The sequence below is a fragment of the Mobula hypostoma genome, chromosome 15 (assembly GCF_963921235.1).
Source record: "Mobula hypostoma chromosome 15, sMobHyp1.1, whole genome shotgun sequence".
NCBI lineage: Eukaryota > Metazoa > Chordata > Chondrichthyes > Myliobatiformes > Myliobatidae > Mobula > Mobula hypostoma.
Window position 1 is genome coordinate 71,819,333 of NC_086111.1, and position 15,140 is coordinate 71,834,472.

Below are 15,140 nucleotides of genomic sequence, written 5' to 3' on the forward strand. Positions count from 1 at the left end.
GCAAAATTATTAACTCAGGTTATTCTGTGAAACACACACAAAATGCCGGAGGAACTCAGCAACCCAGGCAGGATCTGTGGAAAGAGTTCTGATGAAGGGTCACACAACACACACAAAAAATGCTGGTGAACGCAGCAGGCCAGGCAGCATCTATAGGAAGAGGTACAGTCACCCTTCATCAGGACTAACTGAAAGAAGAGATAGTAAGAGATTTGAAAGTGGGAGGGGGAGGGGGAGATCCAAAATGATAGGAGAAGGCAGGAGTGGGAGGGATGGAGCCAAGAGCTGGAAAGTTGATTGGCAAAAGGGATACGAGGCTGGAGAAGGGAGAGGATCATGGGACGGGAGGCCTAGGGAAAAAGAAAGTGGGGGGAAAGCCCAGGGGATGTGCAAGGAGTCATAGTGAGAGGGACGGGGGAGGAAAAATAAAAGACAGAGAGAAAAAAGGGAAAAAAATAATAATGATAATAATAAATAAAGAAAGAAAGGATGGGGTACGAAGGGGCATTAACGGAAGTTAGAGAAGTCATTGTTCATGCCATCAGGCTGGAGGGTCTTGGCCCGAAATGTCGACTGTTCACTCTTTTCCATAGTCACTTGCATTTCCAGCATCTGTAGATTTTCTCTTGTTTGAGATTAGAGGAAGAATGGGAAATTTTGCTGATAGCTTCTTAATATAATTAAAAATAAAATTAGTATCAATATTAATAACTAATTGGCCCCAAAGGAGTTAAACGTCTGCTATCTTGTAAAACTACATCCCCCACAATGCTGTATTGTGATTCATATGATTGACATTATTATAAGCCAATAGAACGACTACATACCAAACAGAAGAAATAATGATGGCGGAGGTGTAGACCAATCAGTTTATGCCATAAACAACACGGGAAGATCAGAAATAGAATGGTCTTATAAACGTAGAAAAAAATAAGGATTTACAAGTACTTTCTATTTCTTATGGAACTATGCAATGTCTAGACAAAAGTATTGCAAAGTTCTATGTAAATGTTATAGTTTTTTTCTGTAATAATATTGCAAAGTTCTCAACGAGTTCTCTGTCCCTGAAGTCTCAAAGCACCTGCCACTGGGTTATAAATTGGATCTGACAAAGTTCCTTGCCTCCTCAGCAAGATTTTAATGAGGTTGTATTAGAGGTAAGTAATAAGTAATTCCTTAAAATGCTGTGCTTTGCTGTGTGGAAAGGGAATTGCCTCCGTCAAATAAACCCTTATATTTGTTCAGTGCAAGTTGTCAGCAGTGGTGTTGGTGTCCGGATTCTATTTTTAAGGCTAGGTCATTAAGGCATGTGGCTCATATAAATACCCAAACGTATTTACAGTGAGTCCTTGCATAAAATCTGCTTTATGTTTACAAAACAATTAAGGGTTTTTGTACTGAGATCAGCACAGAGTTAAAATAGTTGGTGGTGTGGCTTCTTTTCATCTTAAGCCCATTACTCCCACTGGGTCATAGGCCACTGACAGCAGCTTGTCAGGGTCCTCTGTCCTGGGCCAGTCCCTCAAATTACCCCCAGGTGTAGCCCACCTCCTTGGTGGACTCTTCCTCTCCCACGGATGGTGTCTTCGGAGCTTTTGTTGACGCTCCTGTAGAGCTGGGTTTTTACAGGACGGGGTTGGCTAACCCTATCCCCGACACTCCTCCTTTCACAGCTGGTCTTGGAGCCAGTTGGGTTGAGTTGTTCTCCGATCATGGCAATCCATTTGCAAACATTTCATTCCCGTACGAGGAGACATCATCAGCGCACTGTTAATTTGGGATTTCCGTGGAGGAGTTTTATTAGTCTGGTTAAACAAGAACTGCTTTCAAGAGGTGATGGTCTTTTTGCAAAGGCAAATGTGGCAGTGAATCTAAACCAAGAAGGTAAATCAGTGGAGAAATGGGGATTGTTGGGTTCGGCAAGTTGTTGTGGTATGGAAGATCGAAGCGCCAGGGTCAATGGGGAGTCCGGAAGCTAAGGCCAGTGGCCGAAGTCCTGAGTCTGCAGATCCACTGGGGAAGTCAGAGGCCCGATATGCGCATGTGTCCAAAGGAGGCTGAGGGCCTGGAGGTGGCAATTCCAGGGGCTGGAGGACTGTCTGCATGAACGAGTGGGTGGGAGGAAAAGGGCTGGTGGTGTTGCTGTTATTCTACTGAACATTGTGCTCATGCTATGTTGGCACCAGAATATGTGGCAACATTTGCGGGCTGCCCCAGCGCAGCCTTGGATCATTAATGCAAACCATGGATCTCGCTGTACGTTTCGATGTGATCAATAAATCAACCAAATCTGCCTGAGAGACTACTCAGGGTTCAGTGGTAACTTCCATAGAACTATAGGGTTACATCCAATATCTAGGAGTCCCACCATCATAGGCCATGCTCTCTTTTCACTGCTGCCATCGGGAAAGGGGTGCAGGAACCTTGGGTCCCACAACAGCAGATTTAGAAACAGTTATAACCCTTCAACAATCAGCTCCTGAACCAGTGTGGACAACGTCACACAGCTCGACACCGAACTGATTCCACAGCCTGAAGACTCACTTTGAAGGATTCTACAACTCATGTTCTCAGTGTTATTTATTATCCTTATTATCTGTATTTATTGTATTGTAAATGTTGCCTTATTGGTTGTTTTGTGTTTGTGTTTTTTGTTTAATCTATTGTATTTCTTTTTCTACTTTGAATGCCTACAAGAAAATGAATCTCAGGGTAGTATATGGTGACATAATATTTTGATAATGAATTTATTTTTAACTTTGTGTGGTGACACTTGTAGGTTGCCCCCAGCAGGTCCCTATTTTTTTGTTGGTTAACACAAATGATGCATTTCACTGTATATTTTGATGTCCATGGGATAGATAAATGAATCTGAAACTAGCAGCAGATATGGCCATTGCGTTGAGAAGGGAATTGGATAGATATTGGAGTACGGAGAAGGTTGCAGTCTATGGGGATGTGAACTGGGAAGAGAACTAAAAGGATTTCGCATGCTGAGAGTTGTCATGAGCTGAGGGGCCCAGTGGTCTCTTCCTATGCAGTGATAATCTAGTGAGTCCCTGTTCCATACCAGTGATGTTTCTGGGTTTGTTCTGAAGACTCACAACAAGCTCTAGATGGTTTCCTTGTACATCAGTCACTGAAAGCAAGCATGCAAGTACAGCAGGCAGTGAAGTCATAGCAAGGGGAATTGAGTATAAGAGCAAAGAGGTCCTTCTGCAGCTGTACAGGGCCCTGGTGTACCTGGAGTATTGTGTGCAGTTTTGGTCTCCAAATTTGAGGAAGGACATTCTTGCTATTGAGGGAGTGCAGCGTAGGTTCACAAGGTTAATTCCCGGGATGGCGAGACTGTCATATGTCGAAAGATTGGAGCGACTGGGCTTGTATACTCTGGAATTTAGAAGGCCGAGAGGGGATCTTATTGAAACATATAAGATTATTAAGGGATTGGACATGCTGCAGGCAGGAAGCATGTTCCTGCTGATGGGTGAGTCCAGAACCAGAGGCCACAGTTCAAGAATTAGGGGGAGGCCATTTAGAACGGAGTTGAGGAAAAACTTTTTCACCCAGAGAGTGGTGGATATATGGAATGCTCTGCCCCAGAAGGCTGTGGAGGCCAAGTCTTTGGATGCTTTAAAAAAAAAGCGTTGGATAGAGCTCTTAAAGATAGTGGAATCAAAGGTTATGGGGATAAGGCAGGAACTGGATACTGATAGTGGATGATCAGCCATAATCATAGTGAATGGCGGTGCTGGCTCGAAGGGCCAAATGGCCTACTCCTGCACCTATTGTCTATTGTCTATTGACTTGACTACTTAGTGAGAATGGTTAGTTCTTGTCCTGGGCCCTTAGCTCCCAATCGAGCATAGGCTATCGAGAATCTCCTTGGAGTTCATCAATGTTTCTGTAATCCATTGGCTTATACAGCTGTTGGCCAGCCTTGCCCATTTCCACTTCTCACAAAGGGGACGTAGGGTTGGACATTGAGAGGTACAGTATAAGAATGGGTACTTCTCCACAAACTGGGTTCTGTGTCGACACACTGGAGTTGAGCCCATCACACCGAGCACCAGACAGTGGGAGGATCAACAATTGGATCCTGTAGCCAGAAATGTTTTTCAACAACAAATGTGGAGCATCCTAGTTGGTTCGGAGCCAATCGAGAGCCTGGACATAATTGCTCCTGATAGCTTCCTCAAGTAGGTCATTGTACACAGAGCAGTAAAAAAGATTAAAGTCTAGCTTTATTTGTCGCAGACAATGAAACGCGGCTTTTCCAGCAATGACCAACACGGTCTGAGGATGTGCTGGGAGTATCCCGTAAGTATTGCCATGCTTCCAGCGCCAACGTAGCTTGTCCACAGCTTACTAGCCTTAACCAGTATGTCTTTGAAATGTGGGGGGAAACCTGGAGGAAACACATGCATTCACAGGGAGAACGTACAAACTCTTCACAGACAGCAGTGGGGACTGAGCCCTGATTGCCGGCTCTGTAAGGTATTAGAGACTCTCTGATGGTGGTGTCTGAAAAGAAGATGCTGTCCAAGTTGCATGCCATCTTGGACAATGTCTCCCATCCACTACATAATGTACTGGGTGGGCACAGGAGTACATTCAGCCAGAGACTCATTCCACCGAGATGCAGCACAGAGCGTCATAGGAAGTCATTCCCGCCTGTGGCCATCAAACTTTACAACTCCCTTGGAGGGTCAGACACCCTGAGCCAATAGGCTGGTCCTGGATTTATTTCCTGGCATAATTTGCATATTACTATTTAATTATTTATGGTGCAACTGTAACGAAAACCAATTTCCCTTGCGATCAATAAAGTATGACTATGACTATTATTCTAGCTGCTACACTACCATGCTGCACAGGGCAGGCCATTCAGCCCATTGTATGTGCTGATCCTAGTAAATAAATAAAAGGCAGTAGTTAAATCACAAACGAGAGAATCTGCAGATGCTGGAAATCAAGGCAACACACAAAAATTGCTGGAGGAACTCAGCAGGCCATGCAGCATCTATGGCAAAAGAGTAAACAGTCGATGTTTCGAGCCGAGACCCTTCATCGGGACTCCTGGCAGTGGTAGTAGTTTAATCATTCAAGTTGTGCATGATGTTCTCCTAAGTGATTGTCTATTTCTGGATCCCTTGGGTGGCTGGAGAGGCCAGTCCAGGATCCACACATTCTGGTGCAGTGTAGGCAAGTGGAAGTGATTAGCGGGTGGGTCCTTTGGATATTCAGTCTCACCTTGCACAGCTGCTGCTGGTTCCTTGCTGCACAGCAGAGGTTCTTCACATGTAGCAGTGTTCCATCTTGAACAGATTTCCTCCAGGTGTATCTAAAAAAAAAGATGAAATCTAAAATAAGAGGTGGTGTTTATGGGTTCATGGGCCATTCGAGAACGTGATGGCAGAGGGGAAGAAGCTGTTGCTGAATTATTGAGAGCGAGATGTTCAGAACAACACATCTTTTTTTCTGTTTACAGGCAATGAAGATTAGGCTTCACGGGTGTGACAAACTGCGGTGCCATGAAACTCATATAATAACAGTGATTGTAAGTATCACCAATTGGTTAGAAAGCCAAATTTAAACAGAGAAGGCGAAGATGGCAGCTGTGATGGACATTGAGAACAGTGTTAAGGTCAAACACAGCTTGGAGCTGCTTCATCGCATCAACAGAATGAAAGACGCCGATGAGTTGACCGATGTGGTGCTTGTGACGCAAGGGTCCAGGTTCCCGTGCCATCGGGTCCTGCTAGCCACGTTCAGCCCATACTTCAAAGCGATGTTCACCTGCGGCCTGGCAGAGTGCGGCCAGAGGGAAGTCACGCTGCACGACGTGCAGCCGGAGAGTGTGGCTACCATCCTAAACTACATGTACAGTTCCGATCTGTGCCTCACCAACTCCAACGTCCAAGGAGTGGCCACTATGGCGTACTTCCTCCAAATGGAAGCCATTTTCCTGGCCTGCCAGAAGTACATGTTGGATCATATGGATGCCTCAAACTGCCTCGGGGTTTATTACTTTGCAAAGCAACTGGGAGCAGAAGAACTGTCTGAGCAGGCAAGTAAATACCTTCATCGGCACTTCGCAGAGGTGTGTCTGCAGGAGGAAGTTCTAGACATAGAGGAGCATCAGCTGATGCCCTTAATCTGCTCTGATGATCTCAACATTTCGCGTGAGGAGACCATCTTGGATTTGGTTCTTCGATGGGTTAATCATGACCGGAGGTCACGGGTGGGACACCTCGTGGAACTCCTGAAGCAGGTAAGGTTGGTGCTCGTAAGTCCGACCTTCTTGAGGGAGACCCTTAAAAGAAACACAGTCCTTCTCAGCAACGTGGAATGCTATAACGTGATTCAGGTTGCTATAGAAACCATTCACAAGGCAGAGCAGCAGCCACAACTCAGTCTTCGCTATGGGATGGAGAGCACTGATTGCCTCCTCTGCATTGGTGTCAATGGCCAAGGGATAAAGTCAAGGCATCGCAGTTATACCGAGGCCAACTACTGCTACGCTCCTAAAACCAAGAAGTCTTATTACATTGTGTCACCAAGATACGGTGAAACTTTGGGGTACGTCTCCAGTGGAGTTGTGACAGAGAGTAACGACATTATCTTGACCGGTGAAGCTGGAGCGGCGAAACTATCAAGGCAGAAGACGAAGGACGTGGAGATAGTGAGGTGAGTACTGTGGAGGATTTCTTTACCGGGGAGGTAGCTGAGTAAAGAGCCACCCGGATATCAGGTAAAGGGACTGCACGAAGGAGTGAATAAAAATTTGTTCCTCTATTATCCTGAGGTGAGACATTGTGGTGGAAATTAAACACATAGTGTCATAGAAAAGTACAGCACCGAAACTGGCCCTTTGGCCCTTCTAGTACATCCTGAGCCACTTAAACTGCCTGCTCCCATCGACCTGTACTGGGACCATAGCCCTCCATACCCCTATCATCCATGTACCTATCCAAACTTCTCTTAAACATTGAAATCAAGCTCACGTTCAGTACTTACGCTGGCAGCTCGTTCCACATTCTCACCACTCTGTTTCAGAGTAAAGAAGTTTCCCCTCACATTCCCCTTAAACTTTTCACCTTTCACCTTTAATCCATGACCTCTGTAATGATAGCCAGCCTGCTGAAAGAAGCCTGCTTGCACTTACGCTCTCTATACCCCTCATGATTTTGTACCCCTCTATCAAATCTCCCCTCAATTTTCTACATTCCAAGGAATAAAGTCCTAACCTATTCAGTCTTTCCTTATAACTCAGATCCTCTAAACCTGCAGCATCCTTGTAAATTTTCTCTGCAGTCTTTCAACCTTATTTACATTTTTCCGGTAGGTAGGTGGCCGAAACTGCACACAGTACTCCAAATTAGGCCTCACCAATGTCGTACACAACTTCAACATAACACTCCATTGTGAATTGAACCCTGATCACAGTCACGGTCACTGAGAAGCATCACGCTAACCACTGCCCCACCCTGCTGCTCTAAAAGTGACCACGTGGGTTTCGTCCACATTCCAAAGACGTGAGTTAACGTTAGCAAGTTGTGAGCATGCTATGTTGGTGCCGGAAGTATGAAGACCCTTGCGGGCTGCCCCCAACACAATCGTCGACATTTCACCGTATCTTTAATCTCTAATCTATTTATTGCCCTACGTTCTATGAGATCCACTTGAGGAAGCTGTCAGGAGCAAGTGAATTGTTTCCAGGCTCTAGGTTGGCTCAGTACCAGTAACTAGGATGCTACACATTTGTGGCTGGAAAAACATTTCCGGCTGCAGGAACCACCCGTCCCTGCCACTGTCTGGTGCTTGGTGCCCCCAGCACTTCCTCAGATAGTGTTGGTCATTGACGCAAACGACACAGTTTACTGTGCATGTGACAAATAAAGCTAATCTTTAAACTTTAATCCCAAGATTATTTCTGCAACTGTGTGCATCTTTACACGTAACATTTTCTGAATGTATTGTCTTGAATTAAGGAGAAATTTATGCTATAGGCTTCCTAGGTAGTTGCGGAGGTGTGGTGGGCGGTGGAGAGGACGGAATGAATCTTGGCATAGAACAGATGATAATGTAGAATATCCCTTGAACCTGCTCTCCATCATTCTGATTTCCTACCATTAACCCCATCTGTGCCCCTCATATTTTTCTACCAATGAGCGTGTTTCAGTTGTTGAATGTAAAACTTGGGATGTAAAACTGGTTAGGTCACGCTTGAGTACCTGGAAGAAGAACTACGCTACCATTAAAGGTTTGCTGGCCTTTATTAATCAGAGCATTGAGTATAGGAGTTGCGATGTAATGTTGAATTTGTATAAGGCTTTGGTAAGGCCAAATCTGGGGTATTGTGTACAGTTCTGGTCACCGAATTATAGGAAAGATGTCAATAAAATTGAGAGTACAGAGGAGGTTTACTAAAATGTTGCCTGGGTTTCATCTCCTAAGTTACAGAGAAAGGTTGAACAAGTTAGGTCTTTATTCTTTGGAGCGTAGAAGGTTGAGAGGGGACTTGATAGAGGTGTTTAAAATTATGAGGGGGATAGATAGAGTTGACGTGGATAGGCTTTTTCCATTGAGAGTGGGGAAGATTCAAACAAGAGGACATGGGTTGAGAGTTAGAGGACAAAAGTTTAGGGGTAATATGAGGGGGAACTTCTTTACTCAGAGAGTGGTGGCTGTGTGGAACGAGCTTCCAGCAGAAGTGGTTGAGGCAGGTTTGATGTTGTCGTTTAAAGTTAAATTGGATAGATATATGGACAGGAAAGGAATGGAGGGTTATGGGCTGAGTGCAGGTCAGTGGGACTAGGATAGGGTAAGAGTTCGGCACGGACTAGAAGGGCCGAGATGGCCTGTTTCCATGCTGTAATTGTTATATGGTTATATGGTTACCATAGGCAACATTCTCCAGATGGTCCACAAAACTCTTTCTATTCACTTTTTTCATGTCTTCTTTTTCTTTTAAAAGTGGTTCTGGATCTGTTGGGGCCTGAGAGCTACAGTTTGGGGGGCGGGGGGTGTTTTCGGGCCGTTTGAGCGATCTGGTACTTTGCTGTCTCTGAGAAGTTTCTGGGAGACGAGTGGCCTCGAGGCCGAAAAGCTCAGAGGTGGGACGTGAGCCCAGGATCGACCCCGTTCCTCGCTGATCTCCCCGGTTAAATGATCGAGGGAGATTGAAAACATCGAGGTGGGCTAGGGTTCAGCGACGTCCACCAGCCTTTCGGTCGCTGCTGCCCGAGGGAGGTGGCTGCATGCGATGGTGCCTCTCTCTCTCTGTCTTGCTCACTGCTCCCTTGGGAAGGTCCCTGCATTCAAATAGTCTCTCCCTGCCTCGGTGTTGGAGGATGCTACCGAAGTCCGGGGTCTCTGGTTTGTGGATCAGACTGTAGCTCCTGCTGCTCTTTTGGGCCACTTTGAATCGGGGCAGCCTGCAAGTAATGAACACTGTGCTGAACGGAATACAGACTCTCAATTTTGAGTTTTATATTCCGTGTTTTCACTCGGCTTTCTTGTTGCTGTTTGTACAATCTGTTTTCTGTGCATGGGGGGGTTGATGTTTTTCTTTGAACGGGTTCCATGGTTTTCCTTGTTTTGTGGCTGCCTGTGGAGAAGACGAATCTCAGGGTTGTATACTGCGTAAGGACATTGATAAAAAATGTACTTTGAATCTTTTGACAAATGAGAAAATCTGCAGGTGCTGGAAATCCAGGCAACCTACACAAAATGCGGGAGGAACTCGGCAGCCAGGCAGCATCTGTGACAAAGAGTACAGCTGGCATTTTGGGCTGAGACCCTTCATCAGGACTGGAGAGAAAAAGATGAGGGGAAAAAGTAGGAAGGGGAATCATTGTTTGAATCCTCTGAATTGTGTTCATTTCTAATTGCTGGCTGTCTTACTGAGACAGTGAGAAGTATAGACAGAGTCCGTGGAGGGGAGGCTGGTTCCTGTGATACGCCAAGCTGAGTTCACAACTCTCTGCAGTTTCTTGTAGTCACAGGCAGAGCGGTTGCTGTACCAAGCTCTATAGGATGCTCTCTCTGGTGCATCTGTGAGAATTGTTGAGGGTCATCGGGGTCACGCTGAACTGGAACAGCTGCATCATTAAAAGAAGTAATATATGTTAAAGAATGCAATAAGAAAAAAAAAACACCTCCGCTCCATCCGCTAAAAGCGGAACTTCCCGGTGGCCAAACATTTTCATTCCTGATTCCCATTCCTGTTCCAAATGTCGGTCCATGATCTCCTCTTGTGCCGTGATGGAGGAGGGTGGAGGAGTAACACCTTGTATTCCGTCTGAGTAGCCTCCAACCTGATGGCATGAATATTGATTTCTCCTTTTGGTTTAAAAAAAATTCCAACCCCTCCCTTCTTCCTCTATTCCCCACTCTGGCCTCTTACTACTTCTCACCTGCCTCCCCTCCTCCTTCCCTCTCTCTTATTGTCCAGTCTCCACTCCTGTCAGATTCCTCTCCATGCCTCTGATGAATCCAAAGAGACTGCAGAGACAGTTATGCTTTGGCACCAGTGGCGTCGCAGGAGTTGCCAATCGGCAGTCAACTCAACATTGGACTGCCTTGGGGACTCCCAACTCCAGATTTTCCCCTCTGGGTTTACTCCCTGAGCCTTCCCCATGAGTGGGTATAGCCACTAGGCAGCAGAGGTTTGAGATCAGAATTTTCCTTCCCCTAGCTGAGCTCCCAATCGTGGCTGACGAGCCTCATCAGCCTGAAACGATCAAATTACGTACAGTGCACTATGTGTTACCTTATGCTACTCTGATTTTCATTTTCTTGTGGGCATTCACAGCTGATGTAAAGAAATGCAATAGAAGCCATGAAAACTACACACAAAGATAGACGAGCAAGCAATGTGCCAAAGAAAATAAGCTGTGCAAATAGAATAGTTATAAAAATAAATAAGCAATGAATAATATTGAGAACATGGGTTGTACACCGTATATCTTCAGACACATCTTGATCAATTTCCAAAGGAATATGATTACAAAGCTAAAGAAAATCTGTATGCATGTCCTCTGGACCACTGCTGGAGACAGTTTTATTCTTATTGTGTACGATACATGGAGCTAGTGGAGAAGGCACAAATTAAACCTAACATTGCACCAAACCTGAGCGTCTGTGATTACTTGGAAAGATTTATTCAGCTGGGGGTCGGGAAAAGGAAGGCTGAGTAATCGCCCTGTGAGAAGTCTTTAAAATTCAGAGTGGTTTTGTCAGCGTAAAAATAGATCTGATTCTGCTTATGGTAGAATCCACAGGCGGTGACTGACGTACCGTGGACCTATGGGTCACGTAATGAATTTAGGATGGAATTTGGGAGGAAATGTTTATGCTTCCATAGTCGGGAAGAGATTGAGCAGATGGAGTCATTTAAAGGGAAGCTGGGTAAACACGAGGGAGAAAGATTATACTGACAGGTTGGGTGGAACAAGAGCTGTGTGGAGAACAAGCACCGTCGTGCACCACTGGGCTAAAGGACCTGTTTCTCTGCTGTTCACACTGAGGAAACTGTTCAAGACTTCCTTCATTTCGTCACATAATGTTAGAGATTAAAGTATGAACATAGAATAGGGAACGGTACAGCACAGGAACAGGCCCTTCGGCCCACAATATTGTGCAGGACCAGCTGAAAAGTAAATCAAAGCCCCCAAAACTAACCCCTCCTACCTACACAATGTCCATATCTCTTCATCTTCCTCATGCCTGTGCCTATCTAAACGTCTCTTAAAATCCTCTAACGTATTTGCCTCTACCACCATACTGGGTATCCACCACAGCAAAAAACTCAACTCTTACAACCTCCCCTTGAACCTACCCCCTCTCACCTTCAATGCATGCCCTCTGGTATTAGACATTTCTACCCTGGGAAACAGATACCTTGCTGACTCTACCTACTCCTCTCAGAATCTTACAAACCTTTATCAGATCACCCCTCAGCCTCCGCCACTGCAGACTTTATCCAGCCTCTCGCGATAGCACATGCCCTCTAAACCAGTCGGTATCCTGGTAAAGTTCTTCTGCACCCTCTTCAAAGCCTCAACATCCTTCCTTATAGTGGGGCGACCACAACTGTACGCAATACTCCAGAGTGGCCTAACCAGAGTTTTATAAAGTTGCAACATAACCTCTTGACTTTTGAACTCAATGCCTCGACTAATAAAAGCAAGTATTCCACAAGCCTTCTTAACCACCTTCTCGACCTCTCAAGGAGCTATGGAATATGGAATAAAATGTACATAAATACATAAATAACAGCATGTATTTACAATGTGAACAACTTTATAAAAAGTGGTTTAAAGTGTTCACAGTGCGGTGACTGAGGTAATAGATAGAGAGGGGAGGAGGAGCCTAACTAAAATGGTTGTTCAATTCATAGAGGTATGCAGTATAGAAACAGGATCTTCGGCCCATCTAGCCCATGCTGACTAATGTACTAGTCCCATTTGCCTTCATCTGGCCCATAAATAGATAGAATGAAATAGAACTTTACTGTCATTGCTCTGGACAATGAGATTCTGGTGCTACTCCAGTCCGAGCAAAACAGATATTTACAATGCATGTGGTATGGCTTAAAAATCCCATATTTACATACAAGTGACTTTGATAGTCCTTAACATTCAAAGGCCATTGACAAGCCGGGGTGTAGCATTATTCAGCTGCACAACAGCCCCCGGGAAGAAGCTGTTTTTCAGTCTTACTGTCTTGGCTAAAGGTGTTTCTGTATCTCCTACCAGATGGCAGGAGATTGAACAGACAGTGTCCAGGATGGGATGGGTCTTTACAGTCATAGATTCATAGAAAAGTACAGCACAGAAACAGGCCCCTTGGCCCATCTAGTCCATGTTGAATCATTTAACATGCCTACTCCTGTTAACCTACACCAGGACCATAGCCCTCCATACCCCTACCATCTATGTACCTATCTAAACCTCCCTTAAACATTGAAATCAAGCTCACATGCACCACTTGCGCTGGCAGCTCATTCCACACTCTCACTTCTTCTGGGTGTAAAAGTTTCCCCTCCTGTTCCCCTTAAACCTTTCACCTTTCACCCTTAACCCATGACCTTCGGTCGCAGTCTCACCCAACCTCAGTGGAAAATGCCAGCTTGCATTTACCCTATCTATACCCCTCATAAGTTTGTATACCTCCATCAAATCTCTTAGTCTTCTACGTTCCAAGGAATGAAGTCATTGGATGATGTTACGAGTGTGCCATAGGCATCAAGAGTTGTAGACTGTTTCTAGGTCCAATAGTTGGGTCTCAATGATCTCCTGAGCAGTTCATTTTCCTAGAATTCCAGGTATTTACAAATACCTAGGGATACGAATTGACAATAAACTGGATTGGTCAAAGAACACTGAGGTCCTTTAATATCTGCCAGACGGTGCTGAGGATGTTCTACGAGTCTGTGGTGGCCAGTGCTATCATGTTTGCTGTTGTGTGCTGGGGCAGCAGGCTGAGGGTAGCAGACACCAACAGAATCAACAAACTCATTCGTAAGGCCAGTGATATTGTGGGGATGGAACTGGATTCTCTGACGGTGGTGTCTGTAAAGAGGATGCTCTCCAAGTTGCATGCCATCTTGGACAATGTCTCCCATCCACTACATAATGGACTGGGTGGGCACAGGAGTACATTCAGCCAGAGACTCATTCCACCGAGATGCAGCACAGAGTGTTATAGGAAGTCATTCCTGCCTGTGGCCATCAAACTTTACAACTCCTCCCTTGGAGGGTCAGACACCCTGAGCCAATAGGCTGGTCCTGGACTTATTTCCTGGCATAATTTATGTATTACTATTTAACTATTTATGGTTCTATTACTGTTTATTATTTATGGTGCAACTGTAATGAAAACCAATTTCTCCCGGGATCAATAATGTATGACTATGACTATGACTAAACCTTTCCTCCCATGATTATTAAACACTGTAATTGTACCCATCTCTACCACTTCCTCAGGGTGCCCATTGCACACACTCACCGGTCTTTGTGTGGAAAACCTGCCTTTCAGATCCTCTTTATTTCTTTCCCTTCTCACCCTGAACTCGTGTCCTTTAGTTTTAGACTCCCCCGGGAATCTAAAATGATTTTATAAACTTCTATAAGGTCAACCCTAAGCCTCCTTGGCTTCTGGGAAAGCCGCCTCAGAGTATTCAGATCTCCTTTTAACTCAAGCTCTCCAGTCCAGACAACATCCTCATGAATCCATTCTGCAGCCTCTCTGACTTAATCACATCCTTCCTGGAGCTGGGCTGGCTGAACTGCACACAAGTTCAGGTTAGTTTGGGTATGTACATGGATGGGAGGGGTTTGAGTGATATGGTCCGGGTGCAGGTAGATGGTCCTAGGCAGATCAAACTAGATGGGCAGAAAGGCCTACTTCTGTGCTGTGGTGCTCTATGACTCTTGATGGATTTCTGGATCTGTGAAGAGAATCAGTTTGAAATGCCAACTATTCATTTTCCTGCGTAGATGCTGCCTGACCTGCTGAGATCCACGAGCATTTTATAACAATTCCTTCAATTGCTAATGGTGGAATAATTGTTTCATGGCCAGAATTCAGAATGAGAATCAGAATCAGGTTTATTATCACTGACGTATGTTGTTAAATTTGTTGTTTTGTGGCAGCTATGCAGTACAGTGCAAAAATATACTAGAAATCACAGCAAGAAATATACTCAAGATTCAAGACTGTCTATTGCCTTGCTTCAGTACAGGAATGTAAAGGAAACAGAATGATTGTTTTCCCAATCTCATACAGCTTTTTAAAAAAAAAAGCACAAGCGACACAATTAGAAAATGTAATACATATAAATATAAAAACAATCCTATAAATCATAATGTACAAGTAACTATTGAGTTCAAGGTACATTTATTATCAAAGTATGTATACTGTATACAATCTTGAGATTCGTCTCATTACAGGCAGCCACGAAACAAAGAAACCCAACAGAACCCGTAAAAAAGACCGACAAACACCGAATGTATAGAGAAACAAAAAACAAGTCAGGCAAACAATAAAAGTAGGCAAAGTCGTGTTTTGAACTGAAATTCATGAAAGTGACTCCACAGCCATGAAGCCAGTTCATCACTGCAGGTGATCTA

The 15,140-nt window shown here is 44.7% G+C and overlaps 1 protein-coding gene across 1 annotated transcript in view; it reads left to right on the top strand.

Moving 5' to 3' along the window:
* The first annotated feature begins 855 nt into the window (after positions 1-855).
* Positions 856-15,140, top strand: part of kbtbd12 (kelch repeat and BTB (POZ) domain containing 12) — a 45,268-nt gene continuing 30,983 nt past the window's right edge. The window contains exons 1-2 of the mRNA XM_063068433.1: positions 856-1,157; positions 5,492-6,690. Coding sequence (XP_062924503.1) covers positions 5,612-6,690 — 1,079 coding nt within the window. The 5' untranslated portion in view covers positions 856-1,157; positions 5,492-5,611. The remainder of the gene's footprint in view (positions 1,158-5,491; positions 6,691-15,140) is intronic.